The sequence below is a fragment of the Microcebus murinus genome, chromosome 25, assembly GCF_040939455.1.
Source record: "Microcebus murinus isolate Inina chromosome 25, M.murinus_Inina_mat1.0, whole genome shotgun sequence".
In the NCBI taxonomy this organism is placed as follows: Eukaryota; Metazoa; Chordata; class Mammalia; order Primates; family Cheirogaleidae; genus Microcebus; species Microcebus murinus.
Window position 1 is genome coordinate 12,755,905 of NC_134128.1, and position 24,037 is coordinate 12,779,941.

General features: G+C 41.3%; 2 protein-coding genes across 4 annotated transcripts in view; one reads left to right on the forward strand and one right to left on the reverse strand.

Moving 5' to 3' along the window:
* The first annotated feature begins 620 nt into the window (after positions 1–620).
* Positions 621–10,245, forward strand: C1QL3 (complement C1q like 3). The gene is made up of 2 exons (XM_012753780.3): positions 621–1,762; positions 7,486–10,245. Exons 1-2 carry the CDS (start codon positions 1,175–1,177, stop codon positions 7,663–7,665), a joined length of 768 nt encoding a protein of 255 aa, XP_012609234.1. The 5' UTR covers positions 621–1,174; the 3' UTR covers positions 7,666–10,245.
* The window catches only part of PTER (phosphotriesterase related), a 59,745-nt gene continuing 38,833 nt past the window's right edge, over positions 3,126–24,037 (reverse strand). For all 3 annotated transcript variants that reach the window (XM_012753775.2, XM_012753779.2, XM_012753777.2), the window contains 2 exons: positions 16,357–16,497; positions 3,126–11,193 (listed from right to left, as the gene is read on the reverse strand). In XM_012753775.2, coding sequence (XP_012609229.2) covers positions 10,983–11,193; positions 16,357–16,497 — 352 coding nt within the window. In that variant the 3' untranslated portion in view covers positions 3,126–10,982. The remainder of the gene's footprint in view (positions 11,194–16,356; positions 16,498–24,037) is intronic.

Consider the following 24,037-nt stretch of genomic DNA (forward strand, 5'->3'; position numbering starts at 1 on the left):
CGCCACACCTGGGGCTGCTGGCAGTGGGCAAAAATGGGACTTAGGTGTGACTCTTGGGTCCTGAAGACTGTCTGTCGCACAGCTGTCGCCCTGCCCCCGGTTATGTCCAGCAAGAGCGCTGCCATAGCCTGGTTCAGCCAGGGAGTATTTCAGAATCTCACTGTTCATCCATGTGCAGAGAGGGGGAAAAAAAAAAAGAGAGGCCGAAAAAAAAAAAAACCCACATTGTCAGAGTAATGCCAAACTCTCTCTGAGTGGGATGAGCAGAGCAGATGCTGCAATGAGACGCCAAAGCGGCTCCCCTTCCTCTGTGCCTTGGGTGCCTATAAATTGCTCCGGCGCGCGTTTGTCAGCCTCCTCTCCTCCTGGCAGGTGGTACCCAGGCAGAATTCTGCGCTCAGTCTCTCTGTCGCTGCGCTGCCGGCCGTGAGGCGCTCGCCGGCTCCTCCGCGCCAGCCCCGAGCCCCCGTGCCCGCCGCTGCCACCGCCCTGCGCACCCGGGGGGCGCCCGGCCCGAGCCCTAGGGCTTCGGGGTGCGCCTCCGTTCGAGTGGCGGCGGTTGCAGAGCAGGAAGGCAACACACACACACGCGCACACCCGCGCGCGCGCACCGCCGGCGGCGGCGGCGGCCGGAGCGAACTGAGCGAGCGGGAGAAGAGGAGGAGGCAGAAAAAGGCAACTTCAGACGGAAAGTTGGTGCGAACTGGCGCAGTCTGCAAAAACGGAAAAGTCGATCGCGGGCGGCGGTGGCATAAAAGTGTGAGCGGCCCCGGCGAGCGAGCGAGCGAGCGGGCGGCGGCGGCGGCTGGCTCTGCCCTCCGGGTGGCCGCGCCCGCGGCAGCCACAGGTGCGAAGGGGCTCGCGGGAGGCGCCAGGGCGCCCTGCGCACCCGCCCCCGCCCCCACCCCCGGCTCGGGACTTCAGCTCAAGTCACTTGGCGCCCTCGTTCCCTCCCCAGCCGCAGCCGCAGCGGGGGGAGCGGAGCGGGCAGGAGCGGCTGGTGCGCGCCCGCCCAGGGGAGTTGGGGTTCGCAGGGGGTTGTTTTCGGCTCTGAAGAGGTCCCCGCCCAACCTTCAAAATTTTGTCCAAAAGCAGACAAGAGGATCGCCCGGCGCTGAGCCGGCTGGTGGGCAGCAGGAGGCGCCTGATCGCCGCCGGGGCGCTGGGGGTGGTGATGGTGCTTCTGCTGGTCATCCTCATCCCGGTGCTGGTGAGCTCGGCCGGCACGTCGGCGCACTACGAGATGCTGGGCACCTGCCGCATGGTCTGCGACCCCTACGGGGGCACCAGGGCGCCCAGCACGGCCGCCACGCCGGACCGCGGCCTCATGCAGTCCCTGCCCACCTTCATCCAGGGCCCCAAGGGCGAGGCCGGCCGGCCGGGGAAGGCGGGCCCGCGCGGGCCCCCCGGTGAGCCCGGGCCGCCGGGTCCCGTGGGGCCCCCGGGCGAGAAGGGCGAGCCGGGCCGCCAAGGCCTGCCGGGCCCGCCCGGGGCGCCCGGCCTGAACGCGGCCGGGGCCATCAGCGCCGCCACCTACAGCACGGTGCCCAAGATCGCCTTCTACGCCGGCCTCAAGCGGCAGCACGAAGGCTACGAGGTGCTCAAGTTCGACGACGTGGTCACCAACCTCGGGAACCACTACGACCCGACCACCGGCAAGTTCACCTGCTCCATCCCGGGCATCTACTTCTTCACCTACCACGTCCTGATGCGTGGAGGGGACGGCACCAGTATGTGGGCTGATCTCTGCAAAAACAACCAGGTGAGCGCGGGCAGGCGGCGCGGAGGGGAAGGAGGGAGCTCGGGCAGGTGCGGGCGAGAGGGAGGAGACCCCGGAAATGGGGGTGGGAGCCTGCGGAGGAAGGGCGCGGTAGCCGGGCTCCCGGGAGCAACCACGGGCGAGGGGGGACGCGGAGGAGGGCGCCCCGCGGCCTGGAGAGGGGAGTTCTAGAATCTGGGACCCTGGCCGGGTGCACGCGCGCGCGCGCATGAAAGCGACCCTCGAGGGGCGGGAAGCCAGGATCGGGGTCCCGGGGACAGCTCGTGCACTGGGGGGGAGTCCTGCAGCAGGAAGCCACCCGTGGCCGCGGGGGTCCTCAGCAGCTTAGGGTCACTCCCGGGCTTTCCCGGGAACCGAGAGGGCCGGGGGACCCGGAATGGGCGTGCCAGGGTGGCCAACTCGGGGGAGACAGACAAGGGCCCCAGGGAGAAGGAAGGGTCCCAAAGACTGAGTCCAGGCGGGCGGCATCCAGGACGGAGGCGGGAGCGACCGTGGGACCAGCGGTCTCGGAGCCCTAGCCGCGTCCCGGGCTGTGAAACTCACATAGAGTCCATTTCAAGCCGCAAACTCGGGTTTAGTTTTCAGCTGTATTCAAGGAGAGGCGGGGAGTGCGGACAACAAAAGGAAAAGTTGAGATTCGGGGGTTTACGCAGCCAAACGCAGAACCCAAACTCTTCTAGATTGCGGGGTAGAGGGGACGCACAGGCAGGTGGCCCGGGCGGGGGGTGACGACCGGTCCGAGCCCAGCCTGGGGGCCGTGGGCCTCCCCGCCAGCCGGCTGGCCACGGGGACTTGCTCCCCCGAGCTGGTCGGCGCTGCCACAAGGGCCACCGCGGTGTTCTGCCGGGGCCACTTTGCCGGGGAGAAATTCACGGTCATTGCCAACCCGAAGCTTGTTTGATCTTGGAGGAGGAGAATAATATTTGTAACTACCTAGAAGTGTAGTCGGACCTTCTGTGCCTGCTGAATCGGCCTTGCAGCCTGGTGACCTCCCCGGGCTTTAACTTGGCTTCCTGAGTGGCACAGGGAGTGGCCGGCGACCCCTCCCTCGCCATCCCAGGCCCCCTCTCCCGCGGCAACTTTGACTTAACGAGGGCTTTGGGGCTGCAGGTAACTTTCCCCCTGGAAATTCAGACCTCCTCAGCTGCAACCCAGGTGTCTGCTAAGCACCATTAAAGTAGGATTTCCTCCAAAGGCCTAATTCAGTGTCAGAATTCTTTCCAAGTGAAAGACTATTGTCCTAAATGAGAGAGAAAGAGAGAGACTGTCTCTATCCCTTCTTACCAATAGCTTAAAGGACGCTCAGGACACATAGAACAAAACAAGGAAAAATGGCCACCAGGAGGCACTGACAGAGTTGTTTATTATAGTTGTTATGCACGAAAATAATATTAAGATAAATAAAAATTATTCACGGAGCAGTGGGGTAGTTGAGGCAAATGGCTAAAAAGGGCATGACTCATTGTACCCAAAATAGAGCTACTTACTGTACAACAAAATGGTCTAAGAACAGCCCCTCACCAGACCTCTGTGAGGCACCCCTTTATTTACAGATTGGTTCTCCTCAGACTCAAAGGTTAGTTCTGGAAAATACCATCAGGCTAAAAAGATTATTTTTAGAGGTATCAACTGATACGAAATCAGATCCCAGTTTTCTCAGCAAATATATAAAAATGCTCACATCTTTAAATATCTGAAAATTGCAACTGCAGGAAAAACCAGGGACTATTACATTTAAATTCGTTTAAATGTTGACGCCTAGACTGCTGAGCCTGTGTATTTAAAACTGATTTCAAGAAAATCATTCCGTAGAGGTGTGTTCTATGTGCATTTTGTTTTTAAAATTATTTCATTGTTTGGGGTACAAAATGCTCCTTTGTATCACCCTAGCCTACACATTTCATGAGGCTCAGGAAAAATGATGCAAAACAGCTGACCTTATAATATATAGTGCTTTCTATTGGCAGTATTAAGCTGCTACTTCTGCAAAAGAGTGCAACAGGTAATTCAGAAAAATAAACATATAGTGGTAAACAACATATTTTTGAGTTCAGTGTGGACTCTTTTAGAAAATGGTTATTAACCATTACTGTTAAGGGATTTTATCTCTAGAACTATTTTGTAAAGTCTGATCTGCAGGCAGTTACGAATGAGAAATCTTATAAAATCTCTTTTTATTAATTTTAAATAAATACTTCATCCTTGATTTTCAATTACACTCTTGTCTGATCACTTCTGAGCATGGCAGTTTCCCCCTCTGAGCTGACCTAATTTGTTTTCATAAAACAGAAACTCAGAGATCCATGTCAGTGTAATGTTCTATGGATTAAGTGGATTTTGAGAAGCACAAAAATTAAACTAAAGAAAAAAAAAATAAAAGAACAGTTCACTCTAGGAGAGAGCAATGCCTCTGGACTGTAACCATCTGAGAGCCATTTTATTTATGCTTTGTGTTGAACGGAGCACACAGATGGAAACATCAAAGACCAGGAAATTAACGTGATATGCCACACTTAACCTTTTGTTTATGATTCCACAGAAGTACCATGAAAATGAAATTACGAGAACATCAGTAGCAATTAATTAAATTAGCAAATGTTACCAGCAAGATTGTCCTAATGATAAACTCTCGCTAATAAGATAATGCTAAAGCTACAACCTTATTAGATTCTCACAAACACACCACTAAAAGGACCACAGGTCTCCTATTCCCTGTGAAACCATCAACCCAAATTTAATTGTACCATTTGTTGAAAGCCCATGACAGTGCATATTAAGGGTAAAAGTTGAACTAGAATAGCTTCACATAAGATACAGGAAAATATTTTTAATGTTTGTATACTTTTAGCAGAAAAGCTAAAAAAAAAAATATTGCTATTTGGGTACCATCACTATAATACCACTATAATAAGCCACTCTAATAAAAACTAAAACTGGATCAGGATTAAAACCATAAAATGATGAAAGACTGAATTTTACTCTACAGAATTTATCAGTTATGGCACCAATGAACATAAAATATACTAACAAGAATGGATAGTTTGTGGGCTGATATTCGTTTATTAGAGAAATTAATGACATGTCAAATTAATTATCTTTTTAGGGGCAGTGAGGCATGGACTAAAGAGAAAACAGAATCTAAACAGTTAACTTGTAGGAAGAAACGGTATGAGAATAAATTTAGGTAGAAATAGGTATATTGGGCTGAGAAAAGGATACATCATAGTCCCAGAAAAAATGCAGAAATAAGTGTACAATTAGGAACCTGAAAATAGCCCCCAGGGTGAACACATTGCTTTCCTCAATAGTTTGATGGCTTGAAAGCAGACTCGTTGAAGTCACGGAGCTGGATACTAGAGCTTGAAATTTTAAGTCCTAATATACTTTTAGAATACAATCAGGTGCATGGGCAGACTAAAATCATGTAATGTGCACTGGAGTGTGGCAATTATTTAACTGAGAAAGCCTTATGCTACCGTATAGGTTAAAATCTTAGAGAATTACTTTCATTAAAAAGCAACCACACTGGCTTTATGCAACTGAGGTAGTGAAAACCGTGAGGGTAACCAGAATCATTCTGATGCTTTCCCAGGTTTTTGTGGTTAAACCTGCTGAATAAAAATGGTAACTAACATTCACTTGGTTTTGTGGTTACACCCTGGAGGCTAAAAACTGCATTCTATTTTTTAAAGAATATTATCTCTAAATCAAGTGATTTTTATTGTGTCCTGATTCCAAAATGCTTTCATGTAGAAAACAATGTGAAAGTATAATGCCCATAGAACATATACTAAATATCCAAAGCACTGACTAAAATGTGTCTGGTTATTAGTAATAGAGAGGTATATTATGGATTGATAATTAATATATATAATCAATACATTACTAATATACCTAATTAAGATTTTATATTTTAATATTCTCACCCATTAAAAATCTACATATTAGAAGTCTTAATAGGGATATCTTCTTTGTATTAATAGATATTTTTTCCCCCTGGGAATTAATGACTAGATGAAATTAATGAAGCAAAGCATTGAACACCTACAAACTGATTAATTCCTGGAAAATATTATGAAATTCAATTGTGTTATTATTTAATGGTCGAAATGAATCACTTCACTAAACTGGTGTATACATTGGAGTCAATGCTTCTGAGCATAATTACATGGTATATTGCTTTCATTCTATTAGTGCCAGTTAGCACAGTGTTAAGCAATTCTAAATCCTTTAAGCCTTTTTCTCCTTATGCAATACGATACCAGAAAGAAAATTTTTAAAATACGACTCAAATGACTTTACAAGTTCAGCAGTGTCAAAAGAGCCTTCTCCTTTTTTAACGTTTCAGCATTAATGTGAGACCATAGCACATGAAACTTTAATTTAAAAACCTATCATTTAAATTTTGAAAGAAATGCATGGAAATTCTTGACTTATGTCTCATTTCTCTCATATTGCCAAGTGATAAAAATCCAGCATATTGTACCCCAAGTCATGCATTATTACATAGTGCAGGTTTACAAAACCACTAAATCACTTGCTGTGTTATTCAGGGAAATATCATTATGGTGGAATAGGAGCAGGCCACAAAGTAGAAGATGTTTTACTGAAATAAATCAAATGCAAGTCTGCCTATTGAAAGATTTTCCAAGGCAGAATCCAAATAGATCTAAATGAACATGAAGCCTAATTTGAGCTGAGAATCTGACAGAATGTCCATGTAACATGATATGATGGGCAATTTGATTGTTTGCAAATGTCTCTCGACTCCCTAATGAGATCACAGGCTCAACATGAGCAGATTATAAGCAACCTCTGTCCTCAAAGCAAACCACGCGTTTAGAATCGTGTAAATATAAAGGGATGTTCAATGAGCTCATTACATATTCTTGAAATTTGAGAGATCTCAAATCATGAAAATTTCTTCTTTAAGAAGATTGATTGATATAGATATGTTAAGATTAAATTGTCGATCCAAGTGTAGATAAATGGAATATATTGATATATTGAGATTAAATTGTTGATCTAAGTGCACATATAATAATTAAGTGATAAAAAGGCACAAATAGAAAAAAAAAAAAACAACTCTAAAACCTTGGGCAATACAACCAAAGATGTTTAAATGAGTTAAACTTCTGACAGTAGCCTGGTAAAAGGGGCTTTACTAGAATTAGATTTTTAAAACCCTACATCGAAAGGCTTTCTTCCTTTTTTTCTTTCTATATAGTAGAGTAGTTGGTATTTCCTTGGGTTTTTACCTAATTTATAGATCTCAATTTTCCAATGTTTGTGGTGACCAACTAAAGTTAGACTTGAACTTCTGCACTCATACACTGCTGGTTAGAATACTACTAGTTGACTTAAATTAAAATGCAAAAAAAAATTATGTAAATTTCAAAAAGTGAGCATAGGGATTCAAGGAATTAGAAAAATGAGTGATTTAGGAAGAGAATAGATTATATGTATTGTTGACAACATATAGTTAGAAAAGACTGCTGGAATGTCTCCCTCCCTTTCTTCTTTCTCACTAATGTCACTGAAACTATTACAGAGATGTCCTCCTCAAGCTCAGAGGTCAAGGGGGACATCCCATGCTCAATGTCGTGCTGTGGCAGCAAGTCAGCTTGGCATGCCGTGCGAAAGGCAAAATAAGAAAACTTGAGAATTCTCTTTTGCGAGTTCTAACTCTTGTCTGTCTCACGCAGGTGCGCGCTAGTGCCATTGCCCAAGATGCTGATCAGAATTACGACTATGCCAGTAACAGCGTGGTTCTTCATTTGGAGCCAGGAGACGAAGTCTATATCAAATTAGATGGCGGGAAAGCCCACGGAGGAAACAACAACAAATACAGCACGTTTTCTGGATTTATTATTTATGCGGACTGATAATGCAGGAATCAAGCTTGCGATTCTGAGTTTTGAACACTGGATTCCTGTGGCTCACGTCAGTGAATCGAGGACCCCAGGGGATGCCAATGGCAGGGCACCTCGGTTGTGTATATGTGGGGAAATCAAATGCTACCTGACTCACATCTGTACCGCTCAGAAACATGATGTAAAAAAAAAAAAGTATATATAAAAAAAAACCAACAAGATAAACAGATGTGTGATCCACTACCGCCAAAGCAAATACTCCTATTGTTAGTGTCCATGTGAATGAAGTCCTATATAGATCACAAATTTTTATAGAAAAATCTAAGACACTGAATTATTTCTTCAATATATATAATACTTTGGTGTACCGTGATCTTGCTGCTTTTATCCATATGTCAGCTTTGGTTCTTGTGAGTTTTACCTGCTTATTAAGAGACCTGGAGTCCGTTCATAGTGTGGGGAAGAATGATTTTTACCCTGCAGGAGAAGGTCTGATTGAAATATGCTGCTTGTCCCCAAAGAAATTGTTTGCCTTGTACTTTCGTTACCTTTAGAGGTAGACCTGGGAAGGATTCAACTTCAAGCCTTAACCTGGAATTTTCTGGATTTGAGGGAATTCCCAAGCCTGTGGTCACTTTTTTTTTTTTTCACATTTCTTTTTTCTTAGGATGTTTCCTTTTCTCTCTTTTCTAGTGATAGTCTTTAAAAAGAGAGATGGACATTGTATCATAGGATTACCCTCTAAGTGTGAAAATGTGTAATCATGTACGGTATTTAGGAAATCCCTTTTTGTGTCTGTTTTTTGTCTACTGAATACATTTAGATTTACTTGGAAAGGCAGAGAAATTGATTCTTTAGTGTTCAATCAAACTGAGGCTTTTCCCTTCTTTGGAACAGAAGATTATTCATAACCCAATGCACAAAGGTTTAATTTGAGCTGCTGCATGCGTCACCAACAGGGGACAGTAGGTGAGGCCTTCGAATAGTTACTGCAAGTCTGTGGCCTGAGTTTATTTCAACAGTAACAATTTCACATATAACCAATATGATAACAAAGTGTTTATATTTTATATAAATACCTGCCACACACATGTTAAATGAAATATTTTATTTATATATATATATATATAAATATATATGTGGCTTTAGTTCCATAAGGCATAGTGGCTGTATAGTCTCAAAATTTTAATTAGAAAAAAAGTGTATGCATATATATATACAGTCACACAAGCACACAAACATGCATCAATTTTTTGACTTACTTTGGATCGAAATATATTCTCAATGACAACAATATATGGAATAGCAAAATAATGAAAATGACTTCTCTTTAAGAATTATCCAGACAATTAAATTTGATGAGATCAAAATGCTCTACACTTTACATGTCTGTAAGTTAAGGCTACAGTTGGCCTATCACCATATGTCAATCAATATTTTAACTGCATTCTATGGCAGACTGTTAATATGATGTTAATACATAAACAAAGAGGCTTTCCTTCGCAATATTTATGAATTAGATGCATTGGAACAATCAATTTTTTCTTTCTTCTCAGGTGGATTGAAGCTGACAGTACAGTAGATTTTGAGAGTAAATGCAAATCCTTTCTCTCGGGTTAAAACACACTGCCAAAAGCCATCTCTTTAATCTAAGGAAAAGATTAAAAATGCATGTTGATATCTCCTAACTATCACACAACTTCCACTATTACAATGAAAAATCTGTTCCCCTTTCAGTTGCCTTTGAAGACTCTTTTGACAAGGAGATTTCAAAAGCAGAGATATTGAAAAATCTGCTTGTTTTAGTCGTGTAAGAGATTTGCATTTTTTCATTTAAAGGAATTAAATGAAATGGCTCGTTCCTCTTTGGTACTTTCTGTTCTAATACACAGAAAGCTTGATCATCTTTGATCAGCAGAAATATCTTTTATTTAGCAAAGCTCAACTTTCTGAGAGTTATGCATGGTGTTCCCATCTGAAGGAATTCTTTGCTCTGTTTAAATGGTTTAGTTTCTGCAACTGTCATGATTTATATGATTAAAAACAGCCATTTAAAAAAAAACAACCCAAAACTAGCTATTCATCAAGAATAATGGCATTCTATCTGGCCTTTCTAATATGTAAGATAACTCATAAATGAATTGCAGTGGATTTTATTTCTATTTAAAAATATCTATTTATCAAAGTGGAATTGGTAGCAAGGGTTTGGAGAAGATTTTTAGGTCCCAAATAATATAAGGAGGATTCAACCAAAAGATTAATTTCTAAACGGCAGTATACATCAACTAAGTGTTTTAACCAAGAGTCTTAAAAAAGGCTTTATTTACACAAAATATCAGGGTTGGATATCTTTTAAAGAGTAAGCCTTAGAATCAGGCTGTCATTTCCAATAGATCTGACCTTTTCTTTAGATAACTAAGCATTATTTTTCTCTGTTTAGGCCCAAGGAAAGACAAAAGGTAAAGGAAATAAAGGGAATATATATATAAGGCAAACATTTCTCTTTTTTTGCATTATATCTTATCAATTAATTAAATTGTGGCCTTTGTTATTATAAATGTAATGATTCATTAAACTATATTATGTAATATATTTTGACTTTTATGATTGAATTTTTATAATTCAGTACTGTTATATGTTCTTTATACAAACTTTGGAAAACACAAAATTAACGGCAAAAAAAAAAAAAAATGGATTACCAGCAAGCCAAAGGCATCAAAACTGATATACTAGAAGAATATAGAAATAGATGGACAGCAAAACATTAACCTTTCAAAATATTTTTATCATTGTGATTTGGTAATTGTATTACAGTATCCTTTAGGGGAATAAAAAAAAATGCTCAAAATTTAACTTCCCTTGCTGCAGAAGCTATTTTAAAGTGCCATATTATTCATCAAGCATTAATTAAAGAACAGCAGGATAATTAGTAGGATCATCAATATTACAAGAAGCATTAGATTGCTTGAGAAGGGAATAATTTAACTAGAAACACTTTAAATTTTCTGAAGTATTGCAGCTCAGAGATTAAAAAAAGGAAAACACCCAAACCAATGCCACTTAAGGGATACAGACTTTAAATCATTGTTTAGATATAGGTACTTCTGTATTTATTTTGTTAAGGCAAAATAATAGGGCTCAGTTAGGCTCAGTAACTCCCAAGAGGTTCAGATGTATAATAACAGAGAAGGCAAACTCTTATTCTCATAAGAAGGAAATGATCAGTCATTTGTCCTAGGAAACTGATTAATACCTCACAGTGAGTTCCAAATCACCGAGTGTTCTCTGCAAATTTTATACTCGAAGGTATGAATTCATAAGCCACCATCCTATTTGAAAGTTAGCCATTGCTTAGGGTTTTCTATTAGAATCTTATGGAGTGCATTCTCAGTTATACCTCTAAGTAACATTTTAGGGACAATATTGGTGAGTATATGGGAATAGCCGTGACCTCCATATTTCATCAGCCGATGTTTTGTGTGTATGTCGTGGGCCATCAGAATTCGATCTTCGTAGCCCTCATCCACAAGGAGACGCACCCTGTGAAAAATGGTAACTCGTTAGATGTCATTTGTCTCACGTTTTTAGCTTTTCGGGGTGTTTTTCAACTTTTCACTCAGCAACCTATTATGCTTGTCATAAAGCTATTGTCTTCCACTGTGCATGTGTACTGAGAGACCTTCAATAAATATTGTGTGGTGATGATAAAGATATTGCTGCATTCTAGTAGGAACATGATCCTTCTTCCATGCACATGGAAATTTCTAACCTGTGATATTTACGACAACGCTCGGTAGGTAATACTGAATACTGCATGAAAGATCGCTCCTAATGGGACGTGCCAGTTCGAATGAATGACCACGTTAGCATTTCACTAAATAACACTTTCCTGGGTTTCTATTCAGCATTTGTGTTCCTCTCCCTAAAATGCTTCTCTTAGTGGGCCCATTTTTCAGATCTCATGCCTGATTATCTCCTTTTATCTAGGAAACACAATTAATGGGTATCTGTGATGAAATAGGGATGCAAAAGGAATCTTCGTACAAGTAAAACATTCTGTGAGTAAAATTAGCTGAGTTTGCAAGTGATAGGCATGTGATAAGTTATGCACTCAGAAAAAAAAAAATGTTGGCAAAGGTAACTCAGTATTTTGAGCACTTGCCCCTTTGAAGTCTATGGGAATTTTGTCTCTGAGCATTGGGTTAAACTGACCAATACTGTCTTCCTTCCATGTCAACAAGATTGCTAAAATAAGAAGCCGTTCCTTTAAATTTATAGTCAGTTGACTGCAGAACAGCTTCCTGACTATGGTCTAAAAATGCAACCCTCTTTGCTTTGTTAAACTCTCTAATCTGTAGTGTGAGTCACCTCCTGACAGCCACCATCTGTATGTGTCTGGACCCTGGGCAGCGTCTGCCATGACTTCCAGGGGTCTCTGATGGCAGAAGATGCAATTTGCAGACAATGGCTCTTTTCTGTGATTCTCGGTATAGTCTGGTGTGTGTCTGGATTCCAAAGTGGATCCACGTGGAGGGAGGGCGCCTTCCTCCAGAGGCTGATTATTTGAAAGGTATCCTTTCTGTTTCCATAGCATTTCTTGGGCTTCCAGTGCATGAGTCATATTTAATAACTACTACAGTAAGCAAAATGTAGGGCACTATACAAAACAAGAATCCCTCAAGCACAAAGCCCTACCCTCCGAGAAGATACATTTTAGGATAAATGATAGTTGAAGATTAGACCTTGAATCTGCAGGTCAATGGAATGCAAGGGCCATAGTAGAAGAGCCAACTCGGGTGTTTTGTCTAGAAATCAGTGTGCACGTCACATGCATGCCATGCCTGTCCTTAAGTGCATGCAATGCCATTTGTGCCACTAAGCCTTTTTTTTTTTTTTTTTGCCTTGTTGACATTTGTGTAATGTCCTAAAGTTCTGACAAGCAGTTACTGTTGGAATGAACCCTATTTAAGGGAATTAAATAAGGGAATAGTTAAATTACCTATTTAAGGGAATTATCTAAGAGAGTTATATACGATCACTTACTAAAAAGAGAGAAAGATTTGACAGAACAGATACACGACACTGAAACTTAGTGCAATAAACCTTGCTCCAAAACTGCAAAAGGATACCCAAGCACAAGACCTTTTAGGTAACACTTTCTCCCTGATATTTTCTGAGTATTTCCCACAGTTTTTGCCTCTTTTTCTTATTCAAGAAATACTGTGATCTCATACTACAAAGGCATAACGTATGGATAAACAGGTTCATGTAAGATGTCTTGTGTCGTATCTTGAAACACAAAGTTATCAAATTGTGAAGTACTAATGGTAAAGAAAGAAGGTAGTGGATTAGATACTCTTATTTAAAAATGGGAACCCTTAGAACTCATAACGAATCTGGAGACTGGTTATCTCATGAGAAAGATAATGTTATAGCTCTGGAAACACAATTATACTGTGACTATCAAGGAAACCTGCCTGATCTTTAAGAAAAGAGATCACCCCTCGTGTTGTACTGCTGTATGGAAAACCAGGAGCTCCAAAAATGCTGCCAGAAGGGAGGAACCACTACAGATGAGAAGACAAAAAATCACAGTAATTATAGAAATACAAATGAGTTAGTGTTTTGCAAACAAATATTAGAGAGAGACTACAAAGTGTGAAAAGGCAGAGATATAATAAGATTTGAGAAATGGAGCAGAAGATTGAAAACAGGTGTTAGACGCAGAATTTCTGGTGCTGAAAACCAGAGGTAGGCAGAAGCGTGTTTCTGTGTTCTTGTTCTTTAGATGGCTAAGAACAAGGCTCAGGATGGCTCAGAAAAGGACCGCAGATGAGTGATGAAACCAAGTGCACAAGGGGACAATGGGGACAATGGGGCCCTGGAGCACATGCACCCCAAAAGGTCATTCAGTACTTAACATGAGCTGTCCTTAGGTCAAGTGACCTAATGCATGGTTTTAATTTAAGGAAGATTAAGCACACTTATATGTATATATAGATAGTACATATATCTCATGTATATACACACACACTTACATAATATACATTTTATATATATAAAATTTCTAATATATTTCACACATCTAGAATGTTCTACATTTGTCACAGTAAAAAATAACCAAATATCCAAAAGGAGCTGACAAGGAATGCTTAGAAGGCAGTGGCCACTCTCCTATTTCCTCCATAGAACCCCTTTTACAGATCTCTCTCTTTTCTAGAAGATCTAAGAGCCTCATGAAAGGCACAGGGGTACAGAAGATACCCCTCACTGCTATGTAAAAGCTTAGCAAAAGGAAGCAGATCCTGAGTGCAAACTTCCCATTTCCAACATGAGTCATAAAACATGTTGATATCGATCAATTCTAAGCATATTTATTACCTCTTCTACTATATATATGCCCACTTCATCAAAGCCCCTGCTTTGTTTTCCTGGGCTAGAAAACTCATCTTTCAGAGAGAATCCCAACCCTCAATCTCTTGACTGCTCTCATGTCCTGCTTCTACCATCTACAAAGGTTCTCTGGTTCTACTGCCAAAACATAAAATACCATTTTGGAAAATAATCACCCAATCACGAGCATTGCTGCCAATATGCAGGCATGCAATCGTGATTTCTAGCCTCACCTGGATCTTACACGCAACACATTCTTGTCTGTGTATCTCTTATTCACCCAAAAGCCGTTCTTAGCCTCACCCTCCTCTACGTGGTCTTGCCCTAAATCCACTCCTGTTTCTCCTGAAATGGCCATGTCACCCTCACAGGGACACTGGAGGACACATGGCCGCGCATCCTCAGTTTCCTATTCCCCTCGCTAAGAAAGTTAATCAAATTGACACCAATGCTTGCTTTGTGCTCTGTCATTTCCGTGGAGAAAGAATATATTCAACCAACTTTCTATTTGCTCCCCCGATACCCTCTATTTGTCTCCTTGCTGTATATTTCTTATCTATTCAGTTTTTTAAAAAGATCAACATCTATGGAACACTTCCATACATATTCTGCACCAACCACTCTGATAAAGATGTGGCATGCTTTATTTCCTATAAATTCCATAGCAACCCTGTGGCATGGGCACTACTTTCTGGATTCATTCTCTCTCTGTGTGTCTGTCCTTGCTCTTAGCTATATGAACATTGCAGAACTTTCCAGAAGCCTCCCTTGATCTTGCACTGTCTTCTAGCTGCAGCCCCACCTCTCTGCTTCCCTCCATTGCCACAGTTCTTGAAAGAGTCACCTTCACATTCTCTCTCCACTTCCTTCCTCACTGCCTACTCATTCTTCAAGACTGAGACTTTTCTACTGAGACTGTTCTTATGGATTATAAAATGCAAGCCTGCTAATTGTGTGATCCAATGGATGCTCTTCCGTCTTCATCTCATTGATATCTGCCACCTATGACAGGTGTTTGAGGTGCTCTGCTATGGGCATTCCTTTCCACTGACTTCTGTAACAACATAGTTCTGTGATATTACCACTTTGAAAATTTCTTCTTGACCTGTCCTTGAGTGACAGTTCTGAAATGTCTCCATCCCTGAAATGTCTCTATCCTCAGGTCTCTGCTCTTCTCTGAGTGATCTCATTTATTCCTATAGTTCAAACTATCCCATGCAAACCAATGTCTAGATTTCTATCTCCGCCCAAATCTCTGCCCTGAGCTTCACATCCTTATCTTAGGACCCCACTGGACAGCAACACATAGATACTCTTGAACTAAAGTCCTCCTTGTCAATCCCAAATCTATTTCTCCTCCCAGATTTTCCTTCTTTTCTTTTTAAGAGACAGGGTCTCATTTTGTCAACCAGGCTGGAGTACAGTGGCATGATCATAGCTCACTGCAATCTCCAACTCCTGGGCTCAAGTAATCCTCCTGCCTCAGCCTCCTGAGTAGCTGGGACTACAGGTGTACACCACCACACCTGGCTAATTTGTTTAGTTTTAGTAGAGACAGGGCCTTGCTATGTTGCCCAGGCTGGTCTCAAACTCCTGGCCTCAAGAGATCCTCCTGCCTCAGCCTCCCAAAGTGTTGGGATTACCAGCATGAACCACCCAACCCACCCTCATCCCAATTTTCCAACTTGGTCCATTCAATCTTCTTATACCATGTGACCATGACCAAACCCAAACCAGGTAACTACTCTTGAATCCTCACAATTTCCACTAGATTGCAAGGAATGCCCCTACAATGGTTAGCTTTCATCACACATTGGACGATTTGGGGAGGTTGCATGTTATATAGTGTTTCATCTTCAGACATAATACTTTTAGCATTTAAATTGCAATCACCCCTTCAATGAATACTTTTAATAAAGCATTTTAAATATTAATTGTAGAAAGTTATGATTTTAGCACGATCAACCAGAGAAAGAACTTATTTTATTAGGGGCAAAAAAAGGAAAACATCTTTTGTTCTTTGATTGCCATGGCAGGAGTTGGGTATTATCTGTGTTTCCTGTTAGCTGCCCATCTGCACCGAACTTCTAAGGCTCTGCTAAGCTTTAGCCTACTTAGGATGACTCATTTTCTCCTTGAAATAATATAGAGAGATTTTTCTCCCTGAAACAGCACAGATATATTTTTCTCTGCAAGTCTGTGGTTCAGCCTGCTTACTGTTTTCTGAATCTTTGCTAATACTCACCCACATATGACAATCAAAAAGGGCTAGTACAAGGAACTCGCTCTGAGAGATTTCATCATATTTACCTTCTAATTCTCTTGTTATCATCTGGCATGTCGGTGTCTGGGTCAAATTGGTAATGAAGGAGTTCGGTACCAAAGAGATCGTATTCCAAGTAACAGCCAAGTTGAGCAAATTCCAGTAGCTCCTTCTTATTAACTAGGGTCCTGGAGACAAGGAAACAGATACATTGTTATTTTTAAGAGCATATTTTCCACACACGTACACATTACAAGTAGTAAGCATGCCGTGTGCTAGAACACAGTTTTGAGTTAGGAAATAGGAATTTTGAGTTGGCTCTTAGGATGTGACTATAAAACATAAGTTCAATTCGTTACCAGAAAGAAGAGAGCTTCCTTACCCATGCAATAGGGTGTTTTCCTTTCTAAAGTACTTGGGAAACTATAGCCTTATTTTAATTTTGCTGTCATTTCTCCCAAAAAATCTTGAATTCTCCCTCGGTCTGGCGAATTAGGTGAGTCATACCTACTTGGGTAAAACATAAAGCTTTGCTATAAGGTAGCAGAGTGATTCTCTTGTAAAGATTATCAAGTGGTTCTAAAATTAATTTCAAAGCCTATGTGAATATAATTCCAACTTTTTTGTAAAGGGACAATGCTCATAGAGATATATGTTCTGGAGTACATGTTTTTTCTTAAACGAAATGCATTATTTTATGATAGATTTTATGGGTGTCTTCTCACTGCAATAGATATCCTGTTAAGAATATCATTATTTTAGGATGTAAGACTATGTAAAGGAATGGGAAAGAAGAGAAAGGTAGGATTCAGTACAGGCTAGAGACAGGGGAGCAGAGTGTGAAGCATGAGTAGATTATCTCAAGGAATTCAGATTACAACAAGTAAAAAGAGAGGTGTTAAGGTAACCCCAAAGTACTGCTGTAGAGATTTGATCACAGAGAGAACTAAGAAAGAATAAAAACATCCTACCAGGAGATAATATGGAAAGAATGTGAAGGGAAAATACACCCCACGCAGGGAATTAGGGACCTACAAGAAGCAAATGATTGGGACCCAGAATTGGCTTGAAGAACAGCTGAGAATGTCAGACAGTCATTGTCCTGTTAAGCTTCTTATCCACGCTGATATTCTATTACTTTGGCAACTCCAGGATGCGAGAATTAAAGCACTATTATATGTCTATAAACCTGCTTCGAAGAGGTCAGACATACTTTCAGAGCCTTTTCTTCCAAACCATAAGAAGACCAATTAAGCTGCCTTATGTCACGGGTGTAGCAGGTTTCTGCCTTCCTGAGTGTTGATTATCGAATTTTCATTCTGAGCTATCCTAAGGTGGCTGGCTCCTTTTTATTCTATTCACCAGTTTAGCATAACTTACAGTTCCTGATGTTGTTTTAGGCAGGGAGGCTAAAAAATCTTCCCTCTATACTGTAAAATGTACATTAGTTCTGTGCTATCTTCTATTAATACTACTCCTTTTCCATCTTCATACCACGGAAGACCATCTTTTGCTTCCAAAATTACCAGGCGAAAAGAATATGTGTTTTTCTACAGTAAACATATTCTGTTTTCCCCTAAAGAACCATGCTTAAAAACAAAATATACACGATCAAAATAACATAAGAGGGAAGAGATAAGTTTAGTAGTTTTTCTTTCCTTTTGAGTCAATTCCATTCAATTTGTTAATTACCCAATATGGACAGAAGTACTGGGTGGGGGGAAGTCAAGAGGGGAATGGGGCCACCACGGACAGGTTGGATCAGATTCTTATTTCTGCTCCTAATATCTTTTTCCTTCTTTTGGCCTAATGCCTCGAGACTAAGTTTTCTAAATTTTAAGTGATATATTGAGGTATATGCTTAGTGAAAAGTTTATAGTCAAAGTAAAGCCATAGAAAAATCTTCAGTTTTGGTTACGATTGAAAATGAAAAGTGAGCTGGCGTGGTGGCTCACGCCTCGAATCTTAGCACTCTGGGAGGCTGAGGCAGGAGAATCGCTTGACATCAAGAAGTCAAGACCAGCCTGAGTAAGAGAGAGACCCCATGTCTACTAAAAATAGAAAAAATCAGCCGAGCATGCACCTGTAATCCCAGTTATTCAGGAGGCTGAGGCAGGAGGATTGCTTGAGCCCAGGAGTTGGAGGCTACAGTGAGCTATGATCATGCCATTGCACTCTAGCCTAGACAACAGACTGAGGCCCTGTCTCAATTAAAGAAAAAAGAAAAGAAAAAATTGCTTATCATCATCATCATAGCTGACACTTCCAAGAACTTATTGTGTGTCTGGCATTGGGCTTTACATATATTTTCTCATTTAATATTCTCCATAATCCCAACCAGGTCTCATTTTTACAGATGAAGAAACTGCAGGTTTGAGAGATTAGATTTTCACGCAAGGTGATGTGCTAGAATTCCAATTCATTTCAAAGCTAGAACCTATTCTCTTGACAATTGCATTATGTGACTTCTCCTACTGCTAAATATATATATATATATATATATTTTTTAACTCAAAGGACATTTTACAGAATTACATTGACTGAATATGCACAGAGTATATTTTAATTTTTAACTTTGAAATCTAATTTCCTCCCCAGAGAACTCTCAAACAACACTTGAAAAAATGGGGAATTGACATCAAAGTGTAGTATGGGGGTAAGGAAGTGAAAAGCCCAGAAAGGTAAGAAAGGGCTCACTTTGGAGATCTTTAAATGCTAAGTCAGTGGGTAAGTGCATAGAATAAGCAGGATGAGGCCCGACAGTTATTTTGGAAAATTTGAATGGCATGCTTGAGAAGAAGAAATTATACTAATCATGACAATCACTTACTTTCTTACTATGAGCCTTGATTTGCTCTAAGCTCCTTTCAAATATTCAGGGGCACAGAGACAACACCCACCAGCAGATCAGAGCTCTTTCCTGAAGCCAGACTTGCCCATCCCAATGCCTGCTGACCACCTCCACTTGGATATCTAATAGATAGTTCATGCTTAATGTGTCCCCAAATTACCCCTCATTTGTCACCCAAATTGGCTGCTCCAACACCCCTCCCTATCTCAACTGATGGTACCTCCATTCCAGCTGTTCAGGCCAAAAACCACATAGTCATCCTTGACTGCTTTCTTCTTCTCATGGTCCACATTTAATCCATCAGGGATAGCCTTTTGCCTTGAAAGCATGACCAGAATCCAGACATACCATCGTGTCCTGTGCTACCTTTGTCACTCTCATGTCTTGCAGGATCCCTGCAGTAGATTGTCAACCATTCTACCAGCTTCTCCCTCTGCTCTATTACAGATTATTCTAAACATAGCAACAATAGTGCTGCCTCCACGCCTGAGTCAGACCAGGTCTCTCTGCTCAAAACCCGGCAGTGGTTTCCCACGAGGCCCCACGTGGTCTCTTTCGATGTGGTCTTCCTGATGCCTCATCTAAAAGAGGAAAGGGGACCTTCGGGACCCAATTCTCCAGGTAGCAATGACACACAAGCATTCCCTTGGTTACCAATGTTATCTGAAGAATGTCACCATGGGCAGACATGTCTTTCTGGAGGAAGGCTAGCGCGGTTCCGTAAGATTCATCCACACATGTAACTTTCACAAGTGAGTCCTGGGAATTCTTATCTTGCAGAAAAGCACATAGAAAGAAGTGTGACTTTGAGGGAACTGGTTCCTCTGTAGAATGCTCTTAAAAATGTCACAGTCGCATATAGAGGAGATTTCTTCAGAAGGGAAGCCATTAGGCTCCCATTCTCCCATTTTTCCCATTAGTAAAACATAGTTTGAAAAGAGGGGCAGACAAAATTGCTGTCGTTAAAAAGTCCAGATACACACACACACACACACACACACACACACACACACACACACACACACATACACACATAGCTATTATTATTATTTTTAACTGACATTTAGTGATATGACCCCCTCTGGATAACTAAGCATTGGTGTGAAGGCAATTAAGAAATGAATTAATTTCCATTCTCCTTATTGAAGAAGGAAGCAGAGTGCAAAATCCATGGGGAGATAATAATGTCAGCGATCACACCTATTTTCCAATGGAAAGTCCTGGAAAAAAGCAGAGTGCTGGAGTAGATGTTAATGAAGGGCAGGACAGGAGATGCAGGGGACACCAGGAAATCAGCACCTCACCATCAGCAGGTGTTTAACACAGCCCTAGCTCACTCAATCCTCACAAAAGCTATATCAGGGAGGTAGGTCATCCCCATTGTACAGATGAGGAAACTAAGTCCCAGAGAAGGTAAATAACTTCAAGCTTCCAACTCGAGGATCTGTGAAGACACCCAGATTGCTTTTGTGTTTAGACTAGGCAGCCTCTTCATGGGGAGAGCACCCACCCACCACGCACGTCACTCTACGGAGACACACGCGCCATGACAGTGATGTCTAGGAGCGAGCTCCCTGCACCACGAATGTCAGACAAGGTGACTCCCCCACATGAAACTGACATTCAGTTGGATGGCTTCCAGGGACTGCTGCATTCATGCAAGTGACTTTCTTTTTCACTTGGAGAACGGATTGACCCCGAATGCCAGCATGGCGCCATGGGAAAATGGGCTCTGCTTGGTGGCCTTCAGATGAAGATGAGACAGAGGTATTGCCCTCTCTGTCATCAATGATCTCTTAGCACGTCTTGGAAGAGTAGAGGTGTTAACCTCAGCCTGTCTTCCTCATTCCGTATTCTATATCCATGAATAATTCTATTCTTTCTTATGCCAATCCTCCCCAGCTTTTGAGATAGGTACTTTTCACTTCTTGCCCTAAACAGTGAGGTGATGGCAACATGCAGAAGAGCTACTGCATTTGACCCTAAATAAAGTCTCTTCTTCAAGGGGGGATCACATTGCCATGTCATTTATGAAATAGCTTGGGATTTCCCAGGAGGAAGATGACATTTCCGTATCAAGTATTTATTCATATCATTCATATGACATCATTTCTTCTGCTGTATACTTTATATTTTTGTTCCTCAACTAATAAACAAATTCTCTGTAAATAAGGAACAGGTGTTAATTTAGGAAAAAAACATATTGCCATCAGCTGAAAAAAAAATGGTGTCTGAAGTGATTTGGCTATCTTCATTTTCAGAATACAATGTTTTAAGGCCCATCCTAAAATGCAAAACAGTTGATTTCGTTTGTCAACCCGCTTTATATTCTAGATCTTATCCATGTGCTCAGGGGTTTAGTTTAATGTCAAAATGTACTCTGAGTGGGAGAAAAGAAATCTTCGTGAAGTGATAATTTAGACAAGGGTCTGCATGCCCTCTAGGTAGATAGAACTGAGAGAAAAAGATATGATTCATGGGCGTGATCAAAATGACAACAATACCTACCATTTGTCTTGGTTTGAAATAACTCTCAAATGCATTATTTCATTTCATATACTCAAGCATACCTTCATGAATTAATTCAGTAAACATCTCCTATCACCTATCTTATGCTAGCCTCTGTGTTGGTTGTACAGATATGAATAAGAAATTTAAGCTGTTACCTCTAGGATCTTAAAGTCTGCAGACTGAATGGACATTTAAGCTCATAATTCTTATTAAATGTGTGAAAAAGCTTTTATGGTACAAATACAAAGTGTTATGAAAGAAAATGAAGTGATTCATTTGATTTTTTTGGATTCATTTTTTTTTTCATTTGATTCACTTTGATTCATTTGAGTTGAATCGTAAAGTATACTACTTAGATAAATGTTGGGGTTCAGTGTCAGGTAAGAGATGGAACATTCCAGAGAAACGTCTGTTGAGAGGCAAAAAAAAAAGAGAAAAAAGTAAGCTTTCTGTTCCTCAACAGAAGGTTGCAGTTTTTCAGAGCTAAAGTGCATAAGCGAACATCCATCCATCCATCCATCCATCCATCCATCCATTTCATAAGAAATTGTTGATCATCTACTATGAGGCATGAGCTAGGTAAACAAAGACAAATAACACACCTTCCCATCCTTTAAGAAGTTATTACGTGTTTACTAGGGAAAGAGGGAAACAAATAATCTCTGACAGATTTTACCACGTGTCACAGTAAGAGTGCTACTAGGAACTGGGTTGGCAAAGAGAAGAAGATATCAAACACTGCTCGGTTGGTTCTAGAAAAGCTTCATAGAGTCGAAAACCCCTGGTGAATTGGATTTTGAAGACAGATCATGGCAAATGTACAGCAGAGTGGTGAGTGTGAGTGAGCAGCCTGTAAGAATGATCAGCCCAGAGCCCTAAAGATGGGGTCAGTGTGGCTTCAGCCCAGGTCCTCGTGGGAACGACGGGAGATGAGGTGGGGGGTGGGGGTGGGACGAGAAGAACAACACTTTGGATTTTGTGCCAAAGGCAAAGGGGACCCGTTGAAGGGTTTTAAGTCAGGGTGCAAGAATATAACCAGATTGGCGTTTGGAAAGATCCACCCAGTGGATTGTGGAGGGCAGGTTTGGAAGCAAGGCTGAGAGAGGAAGCCTGAATTCAGGTAACAGCAGAAGAGCTGGAAGGAGGGGCTGTGTTTGGAGACCTTAGTGAGGCAGACAGAGGAGGCGAGAATTTAGGCTAACTGCGGGGTGAACAGTGCTGTCCTTGGCCAGCCCAGGGGCAGCAACAGGAAGGGCGAAGAACGGGACAGCGTCCCCACAGTGACAGGGGTTGAGGAGGAGATTCACAGGTGTTCTGGGCAATTGATTCAACGTTGGCGCCATTAAATAACAAGAACATGGAAGGAGGAGGTTTTGAAACTCACAATAAACTGGGGAAATGATTAGGTCACATATTAATGTCATTGCACAAATGACAAATTAATGACACAAATTAATGTCATTGCACAAATAATCTAAAGCGTGGGTCTTTTAACAACTCAGGCACTCCAACTCCTTGTCTAGCACTCTTCCCACAATGCAGTGCTGTGATTTGGTTCTAAGTCATGAGCTGTCCCCCTCTGAGAATTCCGGTGGCCAGAGGTGGGCACACACGGGCCACTCAGTTTTGTTCTCGGAGCTAGCTCAGGGCCTGACGGAGCACATTCCCTGCTAAAACCTACAGACTCGAGTGCTTTTTTAAAAAATTGGTGTACAATTACAATAACAAGGGGATACTTACATATACAACCGACTTATTAAAAATGTTGGTGAATTTCATTGACTGATCATTATAAAAATTATCTACCACAAAAATAATTTCAGAAAACCTCTTTGTCCTGCTCCCCCCCCCTCCGAGTTTCTCAATTTAAAACCAACGGAGATTTGTACAGATGGAGTTATGTAGAATTATTTATTATTTTATGAAAGTTTTTTCAATAAGTACTTAAAAGAATTCCTAAAGCCAACTGGAATGATTCATCTAATAACCTAAAATGAAATTTAAAATACTTATAATGCAATATTTAAAAGAAATTAATCTGTCACTGTAATCTAGTGATTATAATCTAATTTACTATAATAAATTCAGTATTAACATAGTTTTAAAACACTATTCATGTGTATTCCTACACTACGAATGGCAGTTCCACCTCAACTATGAGACCTAAAAAATCCTCAATTGATGAATTTCAATTAATTAAAAATAAATTTAACTGTTAAATAGAAACTAAATAGGAATGGCTTAAGTTTTTAATGTGTGGCCCAAACACTGCCTATGATTAAAAATATATAATTTGCTACTTCAATTAAATATTTGCCAAGAATGTCGGTTGGACCCAAACTCAAGCCATCAATTAGAATGGTACA

Bases quoted from the DNA above. Each gene is read 5' to 3' on its own strand.
- C1QL3 (XM_012753780.3), top strand. From the start codon at position 1,175: ATGGTGCTTCTGCTGGTCATCCTCATCCCGGTGCTGGTGAGCTCGGCC. The intron at 1,763-7,485 runs GTGAGCGCGGGC...TGTCTCACGCAG, and splicing joins ATCTCTGCAAAAACAACCAG to GTGCGCGCTAGTGCCATTGC.